At 38.1% G+C, this 27,127-nt stretch overlaps 3 protein-coding genes across 4 annotated transcripts; 2 read left to right on the top strand and 1 right to left on the bottom strand.

Moving 5' to 3' along the window:
* Positions 1-1,183: 1,183 nt before the first annotated feature.
* mrps21 (mitochondrial ribosomal protein S21) lies at positions 1,184-3,017 on the bottom strand. The gene is made up of 2 exons (XM_084422854.1): positions 2,892-3,017; positions 1,184-1,608 (listed from the first exon to the last, which is right to left on the bottom strand). The coding sequence occupies exons 1-2, from the start codon at positions 2,972-2,974 to the stop codon at positions 1,428-1,430; spliced, it is 264 nt and encodes an 87-aa protein (XP_084278980.1). The 5' UTR covers positions 2,975-3,017; the 3' UTR covers positions 1,184-1,427.
* Positions 3,018-5,917: 2,900 nt separating this feature from the next.
* On the top strand, positions 5,918-8,831 carry crabp2b (cellular retinoic acid binding protein 2, b). Its single transcript, XM_084424781.1, has 4 exons — positions 5,918-6,281; positions 7,408-7,586; positions 7,945-8,061; positions 8,388-8,831. Exons 1-4 carry the CDS (start codon positions 6,188-6,190, stop codon positions 8,436-8,438), a joined length of 441 nt encoding a protein of 146 aa, XP_084280907.1. The 5' UTR covers positions 5,918-6,187; the 3' UTR covers positions 8,439-8,831.
* An 8,041-nt stretch (positions 8,832-16,872) lies between these two features.
* scamp3 (secretory carrier membrane protein 3) lies at positions 16,873-26,157 on the top strand. Of its 2 annotated transcripts, XM_084423310.1 has the most exons (10): positions 16,873-17,095; positions 17,258-17,337; positions 18,404-18,487; positions 18,729-18,836; positions 19,887-20,007; positions 20,987-21,115; positions 23,867-24,035; positions 24,126-24,227; positions 24,364-24,496; positions 24,928-26,157. In XM_084423310.1, exons 2-10 carry the CDS (start codon positions 17,284-17,286, stop codon positions 25,075-25,077), a joined length of 1,050 nt encoding a protein of 349 aa, XP_084279436.1. In that variant the 5' UTR covers positions 16,873-17,095; positions 17,258-17,283; the 3' UTR covers positions 25,078-26,157. The 2 variants fall into 2 exon arrangements, with proteins under 2 accessions (XP_084279436.1, XP_084279435.1); XM_084423309.1 differs by having other exon boundaries at positions 16,873-17,337.
* The last annotated feature ends 970 nt before the right edge of the window (positions 26,158-27,127 follow it).

Raw genomic sequence — 27,127 nt, 5'->3', positions numbered from 1 at the left:
CAGTGCATGCTTACCGTTTTGAATATCAGTCCTGCTAAACACTTTATTTATTCCACTCCGCTCATGTTAATATTGAAACACTCAAGTAAGATGACGTAACATTAGAACAGCCTTCTTTCTGTACCGTTTTGACTTTGCTCGCTTTTGCTATTATTCTCGTGCACTGACTCGTTCACTAAACTGAACAGCCAATCAGAGTTCGACGATTCAACATGTCGAATCGGCCGATAAAAAGCCGACGAGGACCAATTTCAGGCGACTGTGCGGAACCGTGCGGAACACACTGAGAAAACTAGTTGGCCGACGCACAAAAACTGCCCGACGGCCGACAGTCGGCTTGGTGTGTCCCGGGCTTTAAATTGACAGCAGTCTAACATTCCTGCTGATGTTTTTTAATGTTTTATCAAACAATAAAAGACAAAGAATAATCACTCAATGCGCTTGACTGTATAACTTTTTGTAACTTTAATAAGGATTAATCTGTTTCATAGCCGGTAAATCTTCAGAAGTTGCTGGCTATTGGCAGGTGTGTTAAAAAATTTGTTGCAGGCCATGAATGCAATAGGCCTCTGTGGATCATCCATATAACCCATTTTCACAAGTAAAAGAATATTTATCTTTTAAAGGCTGCACTAAACTAAAGCCACCAGGTTCAGACACACTGTGATGTTTTAACTATTCATATTTGAAATGACTTCCAGTCAAAGCAGGTCTGCATGCATTCACCTGAGCCATATTTCACTGATGTTTGCTCAAGGGCTTGTCATTCATGTGTCACAGTATTTTTTTTTTTTTTGACAAAGTCTGGTTTTAAGCCCCTGGTTATTCCACTTTACCAGACAATAGAGTTTAGCAATACTTCCCCAATATTTAACCTGTCATTTAAAAATGTAGACAGACTACATAAACAAAATGTATAGGTAGACTTAAAAGAATCACTGATAGGGCTCAGGTTTTACCAGACCTTTTGCATTTTCAAAGTGTTAGCATGGAGATTAATGAGTGACTACGCTGTTCCCACTTCATTTAGCATTTGTTTGAATTGGTTTGCAACTTTAAACATTGCGCAATGTGCACATTTTAATTGCTAGCATTGAAAAATCAACTTTTTTACATTCAGTAAAACACAATTCATGTACAATGCATTTATTGTTAATGATGTTTAATAAAAATAACAAGTTCCTATGATTTAAGAACTTTTTATTATTAACAAAAACATACAATGGTTTATAGCCTACAATATCACAACACAAGATGGAAATAAGGTGATGAGAGAACACAGTCCTGCAATGACCTTTTGATGGTCTACGTGTTAAAATGTTCCCGTGGATCTTCATCTTTGTAAAACACCAAAGGTGCTTCTGAGGCAGATCACAATGCATGACTCATCTGGTGGTCAACATGAACAGTCAGTTTATGTCCTCTTCTTAACATCCAACCCATGGATCTTGTCTTTGTGACCTTGCTACGAAAGATATCTTGCGGGCCATCTCAGCGTTGTAGATTCTCTTACAGTTGTCGTAGCTCTTTCTCTGTCGCTCACGACAGGGTTTCTCATAGTATCTTCTCCGTTTCACAGATTCAATTATTCCGTCTGAGGACAGCACTCTGCAGAGAAAAAGAGCACACAACATTAAATAGCCTAATGAATTATTTGGTTAAATGGCTGAAAACAAGGCAACCTTTCAAACCAAATCCAAGCTTAAGCGTTGCAAAAGTAAGATTATAAAACCGATCCAAGGTATGAGTTGATATAATCAGTGTTTTGATCATATGTTCATGCCCAGATTGGATGACTACAACTCAACTGCACCCCCTAAAGGAACTTCTGCAATGATGTATCTAACTCACAATTGTTCATTGACTTTATTTCATTTAATCTACTGACAATTTATATCCTTTTGTTTCACCTCATTTGTGCATTACAGATATTTTTATATTCCTGTTTTTTATTTTATATTATATACCACTTTATATATTTTTTATATATTTGACATTGCATACTTTCTCATCAGAGCACATGCTACTCTGCAAACACTTTGTCAATACAAATGCAGTTTTGTCATGCTAATAAAGTACCAAAATTGAAATTGAGATTATTTAAGACAGTATTCCGAATGATTTTTTTTTTTATAGCTAATTACAAGGTCAGGCAACCAGGGTTATTATCGTTAACTGAAACTATTACAAATAATTCTGTTCATTGAAAAAGCAGAAAAAAAATAAACCAAATACTAGAAATCTCACTTTGGCATAAGTGAAATAAGTTTAAGTTGAAGCGTGAATATTGCTAACTGGAAATAATTAAAAACTAGATTTGAACGAACTAAAACTGAAATAAAAATAAATTAAACCTAAATACAAATAGTAATACTCAAAAATATATTTATAAAAAAACACATAAAATTACTAAAAATTAAACAAATTAATATATAAACAAAAAAATTAAAATATGAATACAAACTTTAATAGCATATAGAAAATACTAAAATAACACCGAAGGCAACAAGGTTTAGAAATACAGCGTATAGAATTTTAAATAAACTAATTCACGATAAACACCCTAACTAACGACTGTCAGTCATTATTTAACATACTAATGTTCTCTATTCATGTTATTATGCGTTACCAGGAAAATCTACTAAATCTATTTTTTATATATTGATTCGTTCACAGTCTTGAGTGAGGGCTCTCTGCAAGTTTCAGCAGTGCAATCATAGTTGCATCAACTAAATGACCTACTGAGAACAGATCAGTAGCGGGAGGTTTACATCACTTGACATGTCATGTGTCGTGTTATCATGATAGGGTTACATTATATCAATTAATAGATTTATAACGAAATGTATTAAATATATAGATCTCAAAATCACTCGACATCGGATAAATACCTGCTCAGAGCGCCATATGCAGCATCGACATTGCCGTTCTGGACCATGACAGTCCGAGCGACGAAGCGAAGGTGGTTCGCCATGTTTCCTCCGTGTTACCGTCAATTGGTCTCGTGTGGAAATGCGATCGTTTGAACTGAAAGTTCCTGAACGTGATCGCGCGAACTCTAGGTGGCGCCAAATGGATTAAAAAAAATCAACATTTGCGATTCATGAACGAGATGTAGGCCTACTGTGTGTTTCAACGGCTCACTCACACGAAAGAGAAATTAATTCAGGTAAATGTATTCATTTGATAGACTTTTACAACTTCATTGATTATAGCTTCATTTACAAAACAGGACGGAACCAAACAGGATGGAAATAAAGAGATAAAGTTAACCATTCACCAGTGAGAGATTACATGAGGGACAACCTTGATGTTAATTTTGATATCTTTAAGCATCTTTTTTAAGTTTTATAACATTTTATGTCAAATTTCACCTGGAGGATGACTAACAGGACGAACATTTAAATTAAGGACACAGCAAAAACCTATTAAAAGATAACCTTTTACAACAATATTCTCAGGGATGCATTTTTGTTGATTAGAGGAAAAATTAAGATACACCTGGAGTATTAATAATAATGAAATGCTGTTATTTTTCCTTCATTTGAGAAGTTAGATGTATAGTACCGTTAAAGGGATAGTTCACCCAAAAATGAAAATGCTGTCCTCATTTACTCACCCTCATGTTGTTCCAAACCTGTATGACTTTCTTTCTTCTGCTGAACACAAAAGAAGATATTTTGAAGAAAGTCGGTAACCAAACGACTGATGGACCCCATTGACATCCATAGTAGGAAAAAAAATACTATGGAAGTCAATGGGGACCAGCAACTGTTTAATTTCCAACCTTTTTTAAAATATCTTCTTTTGTGTTCAGCAGAAGAAAGGAGATCATACAGGTTTGGAACAACATGAGGGTGAGTAAATGATGACAGCGTTTTCATTTTTGGGTGAACTATCCCTTTAAAGACATACCATGCAGAATTGTAACTAAGCATCCTCCACCATATTCATTAGGCCCATTGAGCTCCTATAATGTTTTGTGAAACGAAAGGCTCTTCGCATGGCATATGGACTTACTTAGTTCATCAGTGAGTGTTATCACAAACTGCTCACTTAGTCTCCAATTATTGACTTTTTATGTAGAAAAATTCCCCCTCCTTTCACAGTCTTTCTCTTTCATACATGAATTCCTCACCGTCTCCCGAATAATGGGGTCAGTGGTAGGTGAGTGTGGAATCGGGATTGTTTTCTCATTCAAATTCAAGTAGCTTTATTGACTCGACCACTTCAAAGAAAGACTTGCTGATGCGCTTTTAGGGGAAGCATTCAAAGTGAGAGCAAGAAAACAGCTTGAACTTTTGCCACTGTCTCCATCCTGCCTGAAAATATACAGTTTCTTTCTTTCTTTCTCTCTCACTCGTTTCCCCCCTCCGCTTTTCCTCTGTTCCATTTCCAGGGAAATCATTTCTTATCCAGACTTGTTGAAATGTTCTTGGTAGGGGTGGGGGATCAGGGGGTAAAACGGAGAGAAAAGAGACGGGTGGGGAGAAACTAAGGAATCGACTGGTAATTACCTCCGAGCATTTGGAGAAGAGGACGTGGTTTCAGTTTACATGGCCTCATTTTCTCTCTCCTCCCTGGCTCCCTTTTGGCCGCTCAAACACTCCATTTGCTTCTCGTCTCTCCTCGCTGCTTCTTTCACGGCATTTGTATGAGGAATGTGGAGAGGCGTACAAAAGGAACAAAACGAAATGAAGTGAAGCAGATTAGAGCAAAGCGAGAGAAAGAGAGAGTGAATGGTACTGATTAAAGAAAACTAATGATGATGCTTCATCATTTATTAAGGTCATACTGAGCCGTTGGCAAAATTCATGTGGATATTGATACAATAATAATAAAGTTCTGATTGAAATAATCAGAAATCAGGGCCTGTAACATGGCCTTGTAGAATGATTAAAAAACTATTTTGTCTTCAGTTAGCATAAAGCATTTTAAGATGATGCTTTTTACTTCCAGATTACTAGATATAGACCTGGTTTCACAGACAGGGTTTAGATTAAGCTAGGATTAGGCCTGGATAAGTAGCTTTTATACACGTGCCCTAGAAAAAAACATTACTGTGTGCATCTTGAGACAAAACAATGGCACTGACGTATTTTAAGATATGTCAATGCAGGTTGCTTTGAGTTAAAACAGCTTAAACAGGCATTTTAGTCTGGGACTAGGCTTTAAAGCCTTGTCTGTGAAGCCAGGCAATAGTCAACAGAAGAACTTTATAACATTCATTCATTTTAATGCTTGTCACAGAATCGCATGCTTTCTTATAGGCTACGAATTCGCCTCATAGGGCAAATTTAATGAAATCAAACAGAAAGGATACTTTATAATTTACTAATATACTATTATTTGAATGAATATTGTTATAGTCTCAACAAGTAGTGGGTTATTGAAATTAATTTGGGAATACAAAGTCCCTCAAATCTTTAAAAGAAGTCAAAATGCAAATTCAAAGCCAGAGTCTTGTTAGGCCACAGACACAGAGGAGTCTACAGAAGCGCTCAGCGAGAGACAGAACAGAAGAGAGCCCAGATTTGAAGCTGTGATATGATTGACTGACAATGGCTGACTGTTGTGGTTTGAATACTAACAAAGCTCAGCATGAGATGTCTTTGTTGGCATGTTTATATGAGGGAAAGAGATCTGAATATGGGGGTTTCCATGTATTTTACGCCATTTCAATTCCTTGTTTGACAAAAACTCCTAAACATAATGGAATGCCTTCTAATTCAGTAGGTGAGAGCTAAATGTTACAAAAGTTCAATTAAATATAAAATATTATTTAAAACAAGTTACTGCAGAACTCGAAATTTAGAGGAGATGTGAATGATCCATGACATAGAAAGGAAGAGGCTGGTCTTGTAGTAAGCATGCTGTGAGTTGCTTTGGATAAAAGCGCCTGCTAATGACAAATAACACGTATTAGGATGTAATTGAAGGAATTAGCAGTATGACCCGATCGCTCAAGGGAAATGGTGGGGCAAATAGGGGTCTAGTTGGATCTTTACTGGAAGCACGCTGTGCGCGAGCAGCGGCCGCCCAATGAAACGCCGCGACAGGCGCAAACGCTCCGGATTGGTCGAGAACTCAGCGCACATTTACAGGCTGATCAGAGAGAGGAACGCCGGCAGATGAGAGGAGAAGAGCCGTCCAAAACAACTGTTTGAAAGAAACGATAAGAAGAAACATGGAATCAAACGTGGAGAGAACGTTTGCTGACTTTTCTGGATCCTGGAAAATGAAAAGTTCAGAAAACTTCGAGGAGCTATTGAAAGCTCTCGGTGAGTTTTTAAAGATTCATCATTGTTAAAAATAATATGTCTGAGATTATTAAAAGGAGAAATCATTCAAAGTTTTAAAGTTTAAAACACATTTGATCTTTGTATTCGTGCCGGGTTTTTTTTTATTTTATTTGATAAACGTTGTGAGGCTTAAAAGTAAAATCTATGTTGTTGTTTCTGCCTTGTAAAAGAAAGAAAAAAAGCCTCATTAAAAGTCAGAAAAGTTGCTGGGATAAGAGGTATATATTTGTTATTATTACTTACTAAAAAAAAAAAAAAAAACGTATTACTTTAAAGAAAAAATTACAGTATAAAATTAGCCATTTTGTTATAATTTTGTTGTTTGCTATAAATCGAACCAAAAAAGCTATTTCGATGGTCCACTTTAGAAATTCTATAAGTTTGAAACTACATGTCAACTAACCCTCATTAGTGTATTGGTAGACTGTAGTAGACTGTTAGGTGTTAGGGTTCAGATTAGTAGAATAAGCTGACATGTAGCCTACTTGCAAAGTTACTTATAGTCAGTAAAATGTATGTTGGGGACCATCAAAATGAAGTGTTATCAGATAAGTTGCAAAGTTACTTATAGCTAGTAGAATGTGTAGAACGTTTAAAGTGGACCATCAAAATAAAGTGTTACCAAAAAAAAAAAAAATTATATATACTGAGACTCAGTTTGACCATAAGCACAATCAATGGAGATCTGCATGGAGCAATGTTATGCTTCACTTCCTCATGGGATTGTGATTAGCCTCACAAACCCTGACACGGGGCCCCTCGGCCAGCCGTTCGGCTCTGCAGACACACCGTCCCTCGACCCCAATTATTCACGCCAGAGGAAGTTCAAACAGACTAAGTATGCTGTTGCCCCTAAAGGAAATATAATGAATTCACTGTCGTGACTCAATATTTAAAAAGAGATATATTTCCTTGGTGTAAACATTAAGACTGGGGCACCAAATTTTAATTGCATAAATATGCAACCGCTGTTTAAATCGTAAAACATTCCCGTGGAAATTGGACATGCTCATTAAACACAGGAAATTGGGCGTTGGAAAAATGGCTTTGATTTCTGATAAATGGTCTTTTAATTTCTTAGCACATTTGTGGGTGTGTTCTACAGGCGTAAATGTCTTTCTGAGGAAGATTGCAGTTGCAGCGGCCTCCAAACCAGCTGTTGAGATTACACAGCAAGGGGAAAGCCTCTCCATTCAGACTTCCACTAGCGTGCGGACCACTCATGTGTCCTTCACGGTGGGCGAGTCCTTCAACGAGGCTACGGTGGATGGACGCCCATGCACAGTAATACCACCCATCCATCATCTCTCTATCAATCCATCATTCCAATTGCTCATGTTACATAAGACAGAAATGTATTATAATATTTATTATCATATATAAAGTTTACTATTAGAAAACAGTATCAATAAATATTATAAACTATATTATTATTTATATTTTATAACACTAAACTCACTAAATAACACTAAATATTAATATATATTAACTTTATTTGATGGTGAAAATTCACTTTTATCTATACACACAAAAACTTTGATGCATGTTTTCAGCAAACAATCCTTTAATGTGACTATAAAGACATTATAAATTAATATCCCAGCTCTTTGTTGTTTTCTAACTATTTCAATTTCCCCTTAAGAGTTTTCCCAAATGGGAAACAGACAGTAAAATCACGTGTGAGCAGACACTGCAGAAGGGGGAGGGGCCTGAAACATCATGGACACGTGAACTGACCAATGATGGCCAGATGATTCTCGTAAGTACACCACTTAGGCTATTTGAATATATTAAATTATGCCAGTAGCATATAATATAGACCACAACCAGCAGTCATGCTAATGAGCATCTTAAAATGCTCAACACCTTACAGTGATAGATGTTGTTCATTCATTCTCATTATATTGATGATGAGTAGATGTTCAGATGTTCACATAGAGCCCCTCAATGCTTTGAATTCATTCAGAGAACAAGATCTGATTCGATATGTGAACATTTAACATGTGTTAATATGTTTAAGCCCATCGGATATGAATCTTAAATTGTTTAAACAGTTGCTGGTGGTTTCTGATGTTTATTTTCCAGACCATGAGAGCCGGAGATGTCGTCTGCACCCGTGTGTATGAACGAGACTGAAGGATACTTAGACCTCAGTTCATTCCATCTCAACTATGTCCACAGTGTGCTAAATACTAGTTTATCATTGTACAAATAGCCTGTTACTTCCACTTTTTATATGTTTCACATGTGCTAAGTTTGTGTATCAGAGAAGGAGAGGTGTTTGAAGGGTGAGAGGCGGTACTTGTATAAAGATAGTCGTGAGTTTGCATTGTTCTTTTTGATGCATTATCTGAAAAGTGTATTTATTGTTGTTGTTTGTGCATTTTATGTTGCAGTTTCATGTATATGCCACAATGTGGCTTATCAATCAGAACTGTTTTTGGCAATAAACCTTTATACAAACCCCCAAAAATCCCATGACTACTTCACTGTTATCATCTTGCCTGGATATATAAATCTCTTTGACACTGACCTTGTTTGCACTTTTCCACTTATTTTCTGCCTCATTCCTTCTCTTCAAAGTGTCCTTTGTGTCTGTTCTTGCTTTCTGTCTCCTGATCCAACCACTCGCTGGTTTGAACAACACTATAAATTTGTATTTCACGAGTGTACATCAATTGTTGAATTATTTCCTGGCAAAGAGTAAAGGGGGAATGAGGGAGAGGTACGGAAAGAGTGAGTAAACGTTAGAAAAGAAAAATGATTTCATATTTTGAAGGTTATATTCCCTCTGCTCTCTCTCCCATCTGCAGCTAGTTACTGCATGAGGTCAGTGAGAATGGCTCTCATTCCTCTCTTTTTTTGTGTCTTTCTGCAGCCAGATCCATGATCCAGACTGTTGCTTTATTCTAAATCTAGGGCACATGCATCTGGAAGTTTAATAAAATAAAAAAGTATGAATAAATGATGCAAAAAGTTGCGGATGTACTTTAAACTCTTTATTCCATTCTGCCACAGACACATTTATTCAACAGTTCAAGACTGCTGTGTTTTTCCAGTCGGCTGCCAATGATGGATTTTCCAGGTTCCCAGACAACAGAGCTCACAGTGGACTTATTCAAGATTACACATAATTTCAGTATGCTGTGTTGAGTATGTGTGTTCTACGATTCTCAGTGGTCCTGTTAAGAGTTTTAAGCTCATATAACCCACTAAGTTTATGTATGCTGCAGTGTGCAGAGGTTGCCATTAAGTTTACACACTTTCTGGAAGAGGTTGAAAAAGTTGATAAGCTCTTCTTAAAAAAATAAAAAAAATTGTGGAATTTGCCAGGTGGTACAAATGAAAACTAGTAATGGTGGATCTATTAGTTTTTATACTTACCACATAGAAACCAAAATTAGAACCCTCTAGCAACCATCCAAAACACCCTAACAACTACCTAGCAAAGGGCCTAGCAACCACCTAGAACTCCAGCAACCACCCAACAACCATCTAGCAACCACCCAGAACTCCCTAACAACCATCTAAAAATGGCCTACAGTAGCAACCACTCAGAAAATCCCAACAACCACCTAGGCCTTGCAACAACCTAGAACCCCCTAACAACCATATAGCAATGGCCCAGCAACAACCTAACAATATACTTGGAACAACCCAGCATCCACCTAACAACAATTATGGCCCAGCAACCGTCTAACAATACACTATCAACCACCCTACAACAATATAACAACAACCCCAGCAACCACCTAACAACCATATAGCAATGGCCCAGCAACCACTTAAAAATACACTAGCAACAACCCTGCAACCACCTAACAATACACTTGCAACAACCCAACAACCACCTAACAGCCATATAGAATTAGCCCAGCAACCACTTAAAAATACACTAGCAACAACCCTGCAACCACCTAACAATACACTAGCAACAACCTAACAGCCATATAGAAATGGCCCAGCAACCACCTAATAATACACTAGCAACAACCTAACAGCCATATAGAAATGGCCCAGCAACCACCTAATAATACACTAGCAACAACCCAACAATCACCCAACAATACACTAGCAACAACCTAACAGCCATATAGAAATGGCCCAGCAACCACCTAACAATACACTAGCAACAACCTAACAGCCATATAGAAATGGCCCAGCAACCACCTAATAATACACTAGCAACAACCCAACAATCACCCAACAATACACTAGCAACAACCCAGCAACCACCTAACAATACACTAGTAGCAACAACCCAGCAACCACCCAACAACCATATAGCAATGGCCCAGCAACTAACAATACACTAGCAACAACCCAGCAACCATCTAACAACGAACAATAGTGACAACCCAGAAACCACCTAACAACCATAATCACCCAGCAACCACCAAACAATACACTAGTAACAACCCAGCAACCATAACAACCATATAGCAATTACCCAGCAACCACCTAACAATACACTAACCCAGCAACCACCTAACAATACACTAGCACCAACCTAGCAACCACCTGTAAGGGGATTTACAGTCAAAGACCCAGAACCAGATATGATGAATGAAGACCCGGAGTCAGAATTATAATAAATTGAAGAAAAGTTTTACTGAAGTTAGTTTGCAGTTTCATCAGCAGAAGTCAGCTTCAAGACTCACATGGAGTTTGTAGGCCGCCCCGCTTACAGTTACATACCCTTCACCAAGGTCTAAGCTACGCCCTTGCTTCAGGTTGCAGTTTCTAAGTTGGCTAATCTGTATATCCACACATATACAGATAGACTGAGGCATATCTCCATCGATTATGCGGCTGACACTCGGACCCTGTAGTTAGGCACGTCGTGACCTTCCAGGTCGCAGATTTGGGTTGCTGGGCGCCAACATGTCCAGAACAAGAAGTCAGTCAATCTTTAATAATGCAGTGGTTCCTTAACCTGTAACTAAAAAGACTAACACACACATCGACACACAGCTTTGCCAAGGTTGGATTTGGCCAAGCTCTAACTATAAACAGGAGAGTCCTCTCAAAACATAATACGTTAATTCAAGATAATACGTTCTTTCTCTCAAGGAGATGACACTTTAATCTAACTGGAAAGTAAGGCTTTAATTGAGAAATGGTCCCTTAAACTATAGACTTCAATGACCCCTGTGACTTATAGTCGTCAGGGTACCCTAGAAAAACAGATGTAAGTATTGATACATGTTGAAGACATTTCTCAAACACAAAACAAGTCCATATTTCATTTCTCGAAGCCAGGGCCAAATGAGCAAGCGCTGTTACTGCTTTCAGATATCAAATACAGACATTAGAGAATACCTTAAAAAAAGAACATTTCAGTAATCACACTGGTAACTTCTATAACAAAGTAAAATCTCACAAGCCTAGAGAAGTCATTCAACTCATTTGATATTTAGAAGGAAAAAAATTGATTAATGCCTTGATTATAATCACTCATTAGATATACATTGAAGCCTGCAGTAGAATCCAGAATCCACCCACTTCACATCCAACAAGCAACAACCCAGCAACCACCTAACAATTCACTAACCCAGCAACCACCTAAAAATACACTAGCAACAACCCAGCGACCACCTAACAATACACTAACCCAGCAACCAACTAACAATACACTAACCCAGCAACCACCTAACAATACACTACCAACAACCCAGCAACCACTTAACAATACACTAACCCAGCAACCACCTAACAATACACTAGCAACAACCCAGCGACCACCTAACAAGTTACAACCCACAAACCAAAACCACCTAACAATACACTAGCAACAACCCAGAACACCATAAGAACCAACTAGCAGTGCTCTAGCAACCCATCAGAGACCTCAAAAGAATCTCCTAGCAGCCACCTAGCAATGCCTAGAAACTACACAGAATGCCATAACAACCAGCAAGCAATGAAACACATTGAATCCCTAACTACCACCCAAAACCTCATAATAACCATCTAGCGATGATCTAGCAACTGGCTAGCAATGCTGTAGCAACCACCCAGAACATCCAACCACCTAGCAATTCCCTAGCGACCACCCATAACTCTCAGTAGCCACCTAGCAATGCCATAGCAACCTTTCAGAAACCCCAAAACAATACCCTTAGCAACCACCCAGAACTCCCTAGTAACCACCTAGCAATGCCCTTGCTACCACCCAGAACACCCTCACAACCACCTATCAACACCCTAGCGACCACTAGGGCTGTGACGGTGGCAGTTTTTTACCACCGCGGTAGTAATGGACCCAAATACCGGCGGTGTTGCGGTGGTTGGGGGGTTATTTGAAATAAATAAATAAAACAAAAACAAAAACAAAAGAAACAACACACTAAAGCATGTAAAGCATTGAAATAAATATAAGTAATTACTGGTAACTTACATAATATAATAGGCCTAAAGTTGAATCTATTTAAAAAAAAAAAAAAACTTTCGTTTAATATTTCCACACAAAGGCGCGTGATATAGCCTATACCGCTCTGCGCTTTGAGAGGGATGTGGGACACGAACAGGAAAGAGACCATCGATCTCTTTTCTGATATCTTCATGTTTTCTACTTGTAAAAGGTATGAAGAGCGAATTTTATCTTCTACAAGGGCAAGGCATTTAGGCTCGCTGCCAGAGAAAGCCAAACTAAAATCACCCCCGCGTGTGAAACGCGCTTTACAAAATGAACTTGACGCGCCTTACCAATTATCATATGTCTAACAAGCACAAACTGTGTTAAAAAGAATTTGACTTACAAGTAAAAATGTAGGCTATCTGTCCTACAGCGTTTTTTCTACTTTAACACAGTAAAGAATACGAAAATAATAGACCTAAAAGCGAACAAAGGAAGAAACGTTTATAACGGGTCTTTGGGTGAGACGCGAGTGAAGAGATGGGAAAAGAAAAAAGAGATTCCATGCAGGGATGAGTCACGATTTTTGAATATTCGATTAGTTGATTTAATTATAGAATATCTAATGTTCTAATGTCTGTTGTGCGATCATTCTCTAAAATAAAATCTCCATGTTCTGGTGCTGATGCAGTAGTGACACGTTCATGTAACCGGAGGGTGACGCTGCACATAACAGCTGTCACAAAGAACCGGCAAAAGTAATGATTATTAACGTGTCAAATATAGCAAGGAGACATTTGAATTGTTTATTAATAAAGTGTTTTTGTGTGTGTGTGTGTGTGTGTGTGTGTGTGTGTGTGTGTGTGTGTGTGTGTGTGTGTCAGTGTCAGGCTGCAAAGATGAAGTTGACGATGCTCACTCTTCGCAGTGAACGCGCCTAGAGAGAAATGCACACTTCATTCGGAATACATAAGCATAATTCTAGTCGGTTTATTTTCGTTTTGAATTGTTTTGTTTAAAAGTCGATAATTCAAGCTTTCTATAAGGAATAACTAATGGAATATTTTTAAATTCGCTAATAATCGGGTGACCAGATTGCAAACCAGAATTCAAAGCCGACAAAGCTTAAGTTTATGGGCTCACGTAGGCTACAACTCTCTCATTCGTCATGAATTCAAACTTTTCCATGGCTGCGATATAACATTTAATTGCTAACCTATTATTTATTTTGTAAACAAAGCTTTGTGTGTCATAATATTAATGTAAAACAGCATTCATATACAAATTTTTTTTTAGACGAACCACCGCCGGTAGGCCTACTACTCAGCCACCGCGGTGGCGCTTTACAACCGCGGTGGTGCGGTTGTCAAGTTTACCGGCACAGCCCTAGCGACCACCCACAGCACCCTATCATTGTGGCAGCAAATTTTGCACAAGCGACAGATAACATTTTCTTCAGAATTCAGTATTAACTTCTATTGGTTCCTAGCCTGGATGCCAGCCGAACTTAGCCCCGCCCACAACATTTGAAGTCGGGAAGTTCGGTCTGGACTTGATCCGTTGTGGAGCAACTATGCTCGAACCAGAGCTGTTCAGACCAATCAAATTGTTAGGGCGGGCTTTATACGATGAAGGATTGATGATCAACAGTAACGTAATTATCCACGTCACCAAAGAGCGCTTGGGTTGAATTGTTTACAACAAAGATGCCGCCATCGCATCTGTTATAGAATTAATCGACAGCGCATTAATTTTAAAAGAGGAACAGAGAACCGCGATCAAGGCATTTTGTCGTCCTTCCTATGGGATTCGGCAAAAGTTTAATTTATCAGCTGGCCCCGATGGTCGCTAAGAAGATGGGGTGCAATGAAAACCCTGTGGTCATTGTGGTTTCTCCATTGCTCTGATTGGTTGAAGGTCTATCCAATTGAGTGCAGAGGCATTTTCTTTCCTGGTTCGGCTGAAACACGCCCCATAATCACAGCCCAATGGAGCAGTATCAGACTCATATTCTGACTAGAATCTGAGTATGACGACGTCAGGCTAATTGGTTCCATGTGTCTGTCTGGAGTTCTTGACTCAGTTTAAAAATTTCAAGAGAATGCCAAAATGCTTTCAGACACGGATCCACATCCGCTGCAACTCCTGGCACGTCCACTGCGCACCTCGTTAACCAGATTCATTTTACAAGCACTCTAGAACAAGGTCGTCAAGTCTTCGCCGTGTATTTAACTCTGGCCTTGTGCGGTTTAAGCCCATTGTGGTGGTATGCACTAAATTAGTCCCAGATCATGATTTCTACCCTTCTTTAATTGACACCATACTGCTGGGAATCAGTGGCAAAACCCCACAAGCCCACACGGTCCACTGAAACTCCTTCCATCCCTGCTGGTTGCCTTGGCAACTCACCAGTACAGGCTTCATGTCAGCTCATTCCACAGGCGGTGATGTCATGGGGCCATGCATCGCTTGATTGGCTGAGGAATGTTGCGGTTTCAAAGGAAAGCAAAAGGAAGCATGGACACACCCATTTAGGTTGTTAAAGAATGATGGTTTGGGGAATTAATAGTGACAAATCTTTGTAACTTTAGTATAACCTTCCTCTGAACTCCAAGATAAAAAGCATATTGTTTCTCCATGAATGGTTCATTTAAGGTCCCATTCCTGTTTACCATTGCTCTGTCAAGCTCATTGATTAATGTATTGCATTGGAACTTTACTGGAAGCTTGCGTACTAGGACCAGACCATAAAAATAATGTGATCCAGGAGCCATGCGGTCCCAAAGCCAATTGGTGGAGTGTTTGGTTTACATTCAATATGTGTGAATTTCACCTTCACCTGGTCAAAGTGCTGCATTGTTTTTGGAACACTTTAGATACTATAAGCGGCAGCAGAAACAGTCATGTAGTAAGGCCAACATTTTTAAAAGTGAATATGTAAATGTAAGAAAATGGAATTAAACAAACAGTTGTGTGAGAGAGCACAAAAAAGGGTGATTGTGTGTGTGTGTGTGTGTGTGTGTGCTTGTTTTTCTATTCCGGTGGGGACTTCAACCTAAATGCACGTTGACTCATGAGGTCACTTGAGGTCCCCATGCGGAAACACGCTTATAAATCATACGGAATTATTGTTTTTGAAAATGTAAAAATGCAAAAAGTTTTCTGTGATGGCGGGTAGGGTTAGGGTTAGTGTAAGGGGACAGAATATACAGTTTGTACAGTATAAAAACCATTACATCAATGGGTAGTTCCCATAAAGATAGTGAACCAAACGTGTGTGTGTGTGCTATGCGCGTGCAGTGTTTGAGGTTGTTTGTGTTTGAGGTATCATATGACTGACTTTCTGCCCTCCTGTCATTCATGTGAACTCACATGACTTGAGAAAAGCAAGCCATCAGCAAACTTGCCCCGGTGCCCCTACTTATATTTTACAGAGGGAAAATTAGGTTGCTGACTCAATTTTCGAATCAACAGTGACGCCCAGCGGTTGAAACGGGAACCAGAAACACATGAGATTTTAAATTGTAAATAGATAGATAGATAGATAGATAGATAGATAGATAGATAGATAGATAGATAGATAGATAGATAGATAGATAGATAGATAGAATTTTACTTTGTTAAGCGAATCACGCCCCTTTGCTACACTCCGCAGACATGCATTTTCCCCAAAGATTCTCCCTCATCATGTGACATAATTACCTTTTCTTATTAGGCTTGTTCAACTTGAGCCAGCGCTGCACAGACCGATCAGTGTCTGACATCAAAGTACCGCGAGAGTGATTAGAGAGCAGACGGCTCCGTATGCTTTTGAATCGCTCTCGCGGTACTTTGATGTCATAAACCGATCGGTCTGTACAGCCCCGGTTCAAGTTGAACAAGCCAATTGGCTTTTAGCCGTCATGTCACGCAGCTACTTCCTCGCCTCTCTTCTGCCGTGTTGCCATGTCCGCTTATTATAAGTGACTTTACCCACTGTTACAGATTTTTATTTATTTTTAATATAAAAAGGGCCGTAACGACTGGTTTATTTCCAGTAGTTATGTGAAATATTTTAATTAACTTTTTTATTTTTTTTATTTTTTTTATTTAAGAGGTTTTCAAAAATACATTATTTAGCAGTTTGCTTCTCCGGGGATCGCTTATTTTGCTTTGTTTTTCAGATTGAACGGCTTATTTCTCTTGTGCAACCTGGCAACACCCCTGTCATGTGATAGACACATTTCCTGTACACTAGCGCTAATACATCAGTGATGCCAGAGTGAAATTGAAACAAATCGTGTCGCTCGTAAAATCCAACAAAAGAAAATAAGTAAATAAATAAAAATACCAAAGAAGAAGACCATAAACCACTTCAAAGAAGGACGAGATATGTTATTGATTTGAAACGGACACCTGACGTCTCTTTGTAATGTCTGTTGGTTAACGTTAGCTGGTCAGTGTTAACCGTGATTTGTTTTGGTTAAATTGCGTTATAATAATCAGCTGTTTACTAAACTATATTTACTTCTTCCTGTAACTATCCGTTACGCAACACTGTTCTGGTCTGTAATTGGTCATCACGGTGAAGTTTAGCCTCTTTTTACATCTTGACCAGATTTAATTTGCCAAATCAGCACCAGGATGTCAAAATACACCACTTTTCCTGATTCAGCCGATGATCATAATCCATTTCAGGTAATATATTGTTCAGGTTTTTGGAAGTGTACATTAGAAAAAACTGATGGTGTTTTTGTTCTCATTCGGGGCCTTTATTTGTGGGGTACTGTACGTCTTGTGATGCTGTCGTACGAGTTAACGGTCATCAGACCAATCATATTAGATTACATGATTATGTTATTGTATGATTGATCCTTCCACTGGTCCACGATTTGTATCGTTGCATTCTGGTCTTTTTGACCTGCTAGTTGTGTGGAACTTGTTGCTTTAAGTATTAGATAAATTAAGGGTACGTTTACAGGACAATGATGACTAAAACGCTGTATTATGTTGCCAGGCCAGTAGTTGGCGATGCCACTTTATATATATATATATATATATATATAGACATGACAGACATAACATAAAATATTGACAGCTGTAAGCAGACATCCAAAAAGATAACAACTCAAAAGATTTAATTTACAATACAAGAGAAAATAGAAAAGAAGAAGAGAAAAAATACCAATAAGCAGTATTTAAGGAAAGAAGGCAGCATATAAAGTTACATTTCCAAGTAACTTAAACTTTTTAGCAAATCAAATTGTATCTTTAAATTCTTTGTTTTCAATACGTTGGAGAGACTCGATATGCAAATGAAAATGATCCATAAAGACCTTCAAACGTTTATGAATAGGAAATTACCCAAATGCAAATGTAAATAATAAATGTTTAGTCTGTGAATAGGTACAGTTTATATTTGTATCTAAATTTAAGCATACGTCCTTTAGGTCAAAAGGTTTTAAGATCAAGAGAAACTTGTGTGTGTCATAATTATTAAATGGCAGTCTAAGTTATTGCTGATTGGTTACTTGCAGTTTATCAGAAGGATTTCATGTCTTTTTGTGTTTTGAAGGTCAGTTCCCTAGCAGGTGAAGTGATATCAGTGCAAGACTGTGAGCTTACAGTGCCAGTTCCTAGGCCACTTCGAGCTTGTTTTAAAAATGTTACATTTTTGTGGTATCTGGCCAAATATCGAATCACTATCTAGTATCTACCACCTTCTCTAATTGAATTGAAAGGTTTGTTTTTTCTGTGTTTGCAGGATCCATCAGTGACGCAGCACAGCAGCAACACTGGCTATGCCACGCTGGACCTCTACAACCCATTTGACAACAACACAACAGCGGTAAATATGTCCGTCCTGACAGGTGGTGAGCAGGCTGTGCTACATAGCTAACATAGCCTTTAATTATTAATACAGTACATGATGGGAGTACAATGGATTAAAAAACAGCATTTCATTTCCACTTCGGTTACCTGCAAGAGAAAATTCTCAAGTGTCAGAACCTTTTGACTTAATTATCATTCGTTAGATTTTTAATAAGCTGATATTAATTGTTCTGCATTTTTTGTTTTGGGTAATGAAGCCTCCACCTCCCTATGAAGCCACATCTCCTGCTGCACCTCCTGCCCAAACGCCTCCCAGCAGGACCACACCCACTGAGCCCAGGAATTATGGATCCAATGGAACACAGGTGCCGGTTCCTTTTAGAATAGTCTGTTACTTGCTACTCAACACAGAATTTCAACTAAATTAGCCATATTTGGTCACAAAGGTGCATACATTGGATTTACTATGATTGCTTGAAATGTGACGGTATCAAATTTTTATATCATGATAATAGAGTGGTGCAGGGATGATGTCAGAACCCGTAAGACTAATTCGGCACTTGTTTCCTTGAGATTTTCCTATTGGTTTTTATAATGTTTTATTTTTATTTTTTAATTACGAGTAAAATAAGGTCTGTGGAAAACATAACGTGACGATACTTGAACATTTTGCTCTACAACGTAAATTAAGCACATATATCCAAAATTATTAATTTTTTTACGTATCTTTCTTATAAGTAACTAGATAAGAAGTCTGGGATGTGTGCAGTTTTCATTGTAGAGCAAAACGTTCAAGCATCGTCAAGTTATGTTTGCCGCAGAACTCATTAATTGAAAAAGTTGCTTGAAAATTATTCTTAAAATGCAATCTCAAAATCGAAATAATTTGTAATAAGTAATTATTTAAAAGTGCACGATCATCGTTGTGATAGATCTTATCACATTTACTAGTAAATACATACTGCATCACCTTCAACACTTGTTTGCTCTCTCGTTAAGCCAGTGTATGCTTCTTATTTCACGTATAAAGCAATATTTTAGTTCCATTATGTTAGAGCTAGCTAGATCTGTTATTACTATGATGAAATTCTAAAGTGGTTATTGAGCAATCGAGCTGTATATTGCATAATGGTTGTGTAATTTGATCTTTAAATTATTTAATTCCATATTTGGACTTTTTTTACAACATATAATATGATTAAATTAATTTGCATGAATGATTTTAAGACTGCCGACTGTTATAGTGGGAATTTTGTGGGAATAGCAAGATAATAAACCAAATTTTAAAGAATTTTTAAGAAATGAATACTTTCATTCAACAGCTTTTATTTCTGTCACAGGTAGTGACAGAAAACACATGCATTTCATAACTTAATCTCTCTCTCTCTCTCTCTCTCTCGCTCTCTCTCTCTCAGTCTGCAGTAAATGCCACCACAGCAGATCTGTTGAGGAAGCAGGAGGAACTAGAAAGAAAAGCAAAGGAGCTGGAGAGAAGAGAGAGAGAGCTGGATGCCCATGCACTTGGATCTGGAGCCTGTGAGTGAAGGATGAATGGAAAATATCTTAGTTTATGAATTCAATTTAAATGAAACATCTTGAACCAACAGTGAAATTACTCCCTTCCCCTCGACTCTTCAGTTTTGCTGCTGGCATCACACGTATAAAAGATTTTGGTGGCAATTTGCGATTAGTTTGGCCATTGATAACCTGTTGAATAAAATATTAATGCTAAAAAAGGAATCATAACACCTAAGCAACCACATAAGAATGACCTGACAACGATCCACAACATCCTAACATAGTGGTGCAACCACCAGTTTCTTTTCAGAAAATGTACTTATCTAGATGCATTATGAAAGAGTTTTGAATCAAATAATTCAGCTACCCAATAGAGTGAAGTACAGTCAGCTCCATTTGCATATTTTACCATATTGAAATCCACATTTAAATGAACAATTTCTCACAATTTTGCAGATTTTTACCCACAATCAACGCCGAAAATGGGACAAGCAATCAGTGTGTGTGTTTTTTTTTAAGAATGAGAGGCATGAGCAGAACAGGCAAAGCGAAGCATTTTAATAATACTAAAACTCTGATTTCATTACTGCTTTTTTCACTACAGGTAGTCACCGCATTTACACCTTTCTTGAATCCTGAAGAGAGCTGAAGGAATAAGTATAGGAAAAGTGTTTAATGTAAAAACACCAAGACAGATGGATGGGCATAAACCCAGTGTATTTTAAGAACTGAAGGGATTATTTAGATTGACTTCTGAAATTGTTAATGAGGGTTATTATGATGAAGGTGCAGAGATGGGTGAGACCTGAATGAGTGGGGAGGGGACAAGAAACGAAACGGTTAAAAAGATGACAGTGATTGATGGATGGTATTTTCAAAGGAGTGAGATTTAGACCTCGGCAGTAATGAACAGGACATTAATTGAGTGATGCTAGCTAGCGGATGTGATTGATGAATGGGGAAATGAATCTCTTTCTGTGTTCTTCTCCATCATCAGCTCGTCTGAATAATTGGCCCCCGTTGCCTTCCTTCTGCCCGGTGAAACCGTGTTTCTATCAAGACATTAATCTGGAGATCAGCCAAAGGTTTCAGCGCACTGTCACCACCTTGTACTACTACTGGATGTGTAAGTTTGCTCGGTTTAGTTTGTCTTGTCTTTTGAAGTGTGCAGATGGTTCTGGTTTGGGTCATCACCCTTAGTAAATAATTCAGTTATGAATTTATCCTTTGTTTTTTCTTCTGTTAAACTGAAATTGTGTGTGCCCAAGGTAGTGATCGACCGATATATTGGGCAGGCTGATAATTCGACCGGTATTTGGCCATTTTCTGTTTTAAAATATTCTTTAGTACACATTAGCTGAGTATTTTCTCCTTATAACTGCAGTGAATCAAAGACAGTCTCAAAAGCGCGGTTTGAAATCACTGGTGTTTCTGACGTCACAAACTACCTTGTAACCACCAATCACGTTAACGTGTGATCAGTGCCGGCCCGAGCCTTTTGGGGGACCTAAGCAGAATTTGATTTGGGGGCCCCCTCCCACCACGCAGAGTCACCTGAGGTTATGTATTAATTCAAAATAAATATAAAAAATAGATACTTTAATAAAAAAGTTTAAACTTTTTCTTTACTCTTTTACTAACTCCTTGAAACTTCTGAAAACAAACTGTCACAAAACATATTAAATAAATGATTTGCAAAATATCCCCCAAATTATCCAACGTTTTGCAACACTTTGCAGTTTGAATGATGTCTTGTATGAACATGACGGAGTATGTTTTTACTGTTCGATCACGCCCGCGCCTCACACACACACACACATACATACACACACACACACACACACACACAACATATTCCAGCATTGCAATCTTGACATCGCAGCCTGTTCATTATAGCCGTAATAAAATATTATAATAAACTAGTCAACCTAACATATAAAAATTACACTGCTCTCTTTAAATAGTCAGTAGTACAATTCGTACCATTCGGCGTAAGCACCGCTCAACTATGATGTTTCCAAGCACATTTTTGCGCATGTGAAGAGGATGATTTTTTTCTGTCGATATTGGAACGTGAGTGAAGTACAAAGAAGCCTATAATAAAGAATAATTTACCATCCAAATCCATCGCGAATGTTGAAACATTTTGATTCTAATGAGAGAGATACTGAGCCCAATGCCGCTTACTTTCACTTTCGCTTTAAATTATTTAGTTTTGGCTTGTTTATAGTTTTTTTTTTTATTCTTGTTCTGTTCTGAATATCATTAAATTTAAAGGATAAATCATTGATTTAAATGTCAATCATCAATCATTGATCAAATCAAATTTTTGTGACATGGCTTAACATTACCGTGACTTTGCGCACGAATTGTCTATGCACGCGAGGCAGACACAGCAGCAGTTGTAGGCAGGTATATTGATCATGAAATCAGAATTTTCTTGTCTTGAATTATTCATCCATTCATTCATTTATGTCACTTATTTAAGTTAATTAATATGTAAAAAAAAAAAAAAAAACCTCGATTGGGGGCCCCCTGGTGGCGAGGGGGCCCCAAGCAGCCGCTTAGTTCGCTTATGCCTCAACCGGCCCTGTGTGTGATCGCAAATGAGTGGATCCATAGATATCATAAATAAACGCTAGATGTCTTATGGCGCAGTCACTTCCGGCATCATCGTTCGGCCATCTTGTCACAGTGCTCTGTGCATTAAGGTGAATGATCAGCACGCACACAAATCCTCTTATCTCGCTGAAATCTTGACGGATTTACAAACGGTTTGGTTTCTTACAAACGTTATTAACGTGGCTATAATTCCGAATGCTTGAACATGTATGTTATAATTTTTCATATGTATGCAGTGTATGTATGCAGTGTCATAACTACATCTCTGACGTTTATAACAAACCAAACCGTTTGGAAATCGGTAGAAAAATGAGCAAGTTATGGTTATTTAAAAGTACATGCACCATTGAAGTAGTGAGCGAGTACACTGTGGCAAGATGGCCGCCACGTGCGGACGTCGACCTCCATTGGCCAGCAGTGCGCATGAGACATCTAGCCTTTATATGATATCTATGAGTGGATCTCTGAACTGGTGTGAGTAAGTGGGGGCGGGGCTAATTTGCATATTCATAGAACCACATATACTAAATGAGGCCAGGGTGTTGAGTTACATTCAAGCTATTTTAAGGCATGACAGATGGATAAAACGTCATTTTGGTGATCAAGGATGATTTTTAAGGAATAAAATGATTGAATAAAGGGGGACTTTAACATGTAAAGAGATTTTGTAAGAAACCTTTTACTTGAAACATATTTGACTGTTTGTAATGTTACTGGGCTACAGTTTTATTGATGAATTTCATTCATAGAAAATTTCCCCCTGGGAAAATGTTTACAATTTCTATGTTTATATAATTGTTGTTGTAATGTGAGGTTTAATTGCATATTGTGTTATTGTATCATTACTTTTGCCATGAATATAGCCTTTAATGCTATATTCATTAATGCAACACAAAAAAAGACGCAATTAATGCAAAAAAAGGAGCTATTTTTAAAGGTGCTTTGTGTAAATAAAGTTTATTATTAATATTAATATAATGCTGATATGGCAAACAGACAAAAAAATAAATACATGCATACATATCCTCATACTGTTCCAGATCTCTATGTTTTCTGAAGTCATATGGGTGATACAATTTTCACTTTTGGTTGAACTATGCCTGTAGTTTCAACAATTTTTAACTATTCATTAAATAGTGTTATGTATCACATGCCAGCAGTTGCTCTTTAGTCATCCCTAGTATAGGAATATTGGTCAACCGCTACTCCAGTGTGTTACTTTACTTACTTTGTATTTATCTTTCTCTTCTTTTAGTCACAGCATGCACTTTGCTCTTTAACCTCATCTCCTGTTTGGCTATGTTCTGTGGCCAACCCAGTAATGTTTCGGCACCGGTTGGCTTTGGTTTTGCCATCCTTTGGTTTCTCCTCTTCACCCCCTGCTCCTTCGTCTGTTGGTACAGGCCTGTGTACAAAGCCTTCAGGTACGAACACAGATTCAGCGTTTAAATTGATGTCTCATCCAAACATCATGGATCAGTCATTGTGTGCACTTCTGTTCTCTTTCTCAACAGGAGTGACAGTTCCTTCAACTTCTTTGCCTTTTTCTTTGTCTTCTTCGCCCAACTGGTGCTCTATGTTATCATGGCTATCGGTATCCCTGGCTGGGGCTTCAGGTGAGCGTGACGAAACAGCCACATTTCAAAACAAAATTTGCTAACCTACTTCAGTTAATTGTGTTACTCCATTCTTAAATTTGGCCGATGGCTTGTTACTCTTTAAACTTCTCTCTTTCCCTCCCGTTTGTTTCAGTGGGTGGATCGTGAGTTTAGCCGCTCTTAGTGACAACAGCAACAAAAATGGCAAGGCAGTGGGTGCGATCATGCTGATCAGTTCTGTGCTCTTCACCGCTCAGGCGGCCATGGGAATAATTTTGCTCAAGAGGGTAAATCACATCTCCACTAACAGCAGCAAATGGACCTTTACACATCCATTGGCAGTCAAATTAGGGATATAATCCTAAATGTAAATTGAAAACCATACTAAATATTCAAATTCATCCTATGGTGAAGCTGTCTATTCCTCTTCGGCAGCTTTTCCACAGTTATCCCAGGGTTTAATGACAAAAATAGTGTTTAATGATTTCTGAAGGATCATGTGACACTGAAGACTGGAGTAATGATGCTGAAACTTCAGCTTGCCTTCACAGGAATAAATTACATTTTGAAATGTATGAAAATAGAAAAAACATATCCTGCAGTATTACTGTTTTTACTGTAATTTTGATTAAAATAAATGCAGCCTTTGTGAGCATAAGAGACCAATGCAAAATTATTGATCTGTTTAATGAAGATTTCTTGCATATTCTTCCATCAGGTTCACTCTATGTACAGGCAGACTGAAGCGAGCTTTGAGAAGGCCCAGGCTGAGTTTGCTACCGGCGTGCTTTCCAATCAGGCAGTGCGCCAGGCAGCCACCAATGCCACCGTTTCTGCCGCACAGGGCGCCTTCACTGCACCTCGGTAGAGACCTGGATGAAAACAGAGATAAGGTCGATGAACCTGATTGGTTACGCTGCTCTGAGACAAAGTGACTTGTTCTAGCACCCATAGACATGGCTGAATTGCAAACCACAGTTACCCTAGACCCCTCTTGCACCCATGTCATAATGATAGTAATGCTACATTGGATTTCTTTTCTCTTAGTCGGTCTTGCTGAGCATCAGGCCATTAGTTTAGACATGCAAAAAGGATCTAGGTGTTGATGTGAGATTATGGTTGATATAAATGCTCTCTATGAGGATCTACAGTATGATCACTAATACAATTGTCTTATTTCCATATATTATGCTAGAAAAGTCACTATAATAATTTGTAAAGACCACAAAAATACCTAAGACCCCAGGTTTTGGCTTACAATTCTTGCATATTTACAGTACATCTCTAAAGCTTGCAAAGTGTGAGGTACAGCAGCCTTGCAGATTCACGAAAGATGTGCCACATTCTGCCTTTGCTTTTTCCTTGACTTCTTCCTTTCTGTGTAAATAGCTGTACATGTCCAGGAAAGGGATCATGTCATTGTTTTAGAATTGAGGTTACTTATAAACCTGTGAAGTTTACCTTGCCAAAAGTTTTTTTTTACCGAATCTGAGGATTCTCACATCTTATTTTAGAGATTTATTATTCACTTTATTAGTCTGTTGGTGGATGGATTTCTTGCTTTGACCATTATTTATGAAAAAGCATGTTTTGATGCAGCTTATACTACTGTATGTACCTCTTTGCATTGATACACGACTAATGTTTTATTGTCATGGGTTAAGGCAGGTGATTTGTGCTTTGGAATACAGAATCGAACTTGATACCTTGACATAAAACTTAAATGTTCTTAAAATGTGGTAGCAGAGATTGGTGTGTCTATCTGTGGCCAAAATTGTTGTGTTGCTTTTGTGATTTGTAACTTCCTCTTTTTGTAATTTCAATCTAACGTTTTGTCTAACACAATTGTATATGCCTAAAGGAAAGTATTGGTTTTTACTGTTATTGTGTTGCTGCTGCTGTATGTCACTGTATTATGTTTTATTAAAGTTCATGAATATGCATCTTATACTATTTGGATTTGGATTTTACTTGGTGCGTCCCAATTGTTCGCATACTATCCGTCCTAAATAGTATTCGAAAATAGAATTAGTACATCCCAAATCGTAGTATGTTGAAATGAGTGTTCCAAAGATACCCGGATGGTCTACTATTTCCGGTCAGAATCCGAAGTGCAGATCGATGCACACTCTAACGGCTAATATTGCCCACAACCCATCGCGCGTTGGACGAGGTTTCGGTTAGAACTACAAACACGAGTGAAAAGTGTTAAAAAACTACAGACATGGAGGACGCGCGAGTCCGGCGGTTATGTAGAGTTATGTAGACTGTATTTTTTTACAGTCTGTAGGTTTAGATAAAGGGGTTTGTTTGAGTGATTAATTATCAGTATCTAACCTGACGAAAATGTATTTATTCAATGTTGTCTACATTATATTGAATCTGCAGCAGCATTATTGTGAACTTTTATAAAGATACGTTTAGCCATTAACTTTTAAATGCATCATTATATTCAAATTGCAAACACACGAGGAGAGTCTCCGCATGAAAGACCCACGACTGGCAGATAAACGTGCAAATACATTTCTCTCCGAATTAGATTGAATGGAGGATTTTAACTGTGACAAGATGATTGACAGGGCAGTTTGCGGTGACAGGACGCACGCAACAGATCTGTCCGTTATGTAGTATGTCTCAAAGCTTGCCTACTCTTTTGCTACACACTAAAAAGTATGTAACGTTACTTTTTCTTAACAAAAATAGTACATACTTTTAGGGTGTAGTATAAGTAGGCGAATTGGGACGCAGCAACTGTCTTGGTTACCAACATTCTTTAAAATATCTTATTTTGTGTGAAGAGAGAAACTCATACAGGTTTGAAACAACTTGAGGGTGAGTAAGTAATGACAAAGTTTTCAGTTTTGGGTGAACTATCCCTTTAAGTTTTACTATTCGGAAACTTGATTGGTCTGACGCGT

This window comes from Rutilus rutilus, assembly GCF_951802725.1.
Source record: "Rutilus rutilus genome assembly, chromosome: 11".
NCBI classification, from domain to species: Eukaryota; Metazoa; Chordata; class Actinopteri; order Cypriniformes; family Leuciscidae; genus Rutilus; species Rutilus rutilus.
The sequence above is the reverse complement of the archived record's forward strand: the minus strand, read 5'-3'. Positions and strand labels throughout refer to the sequence as shown.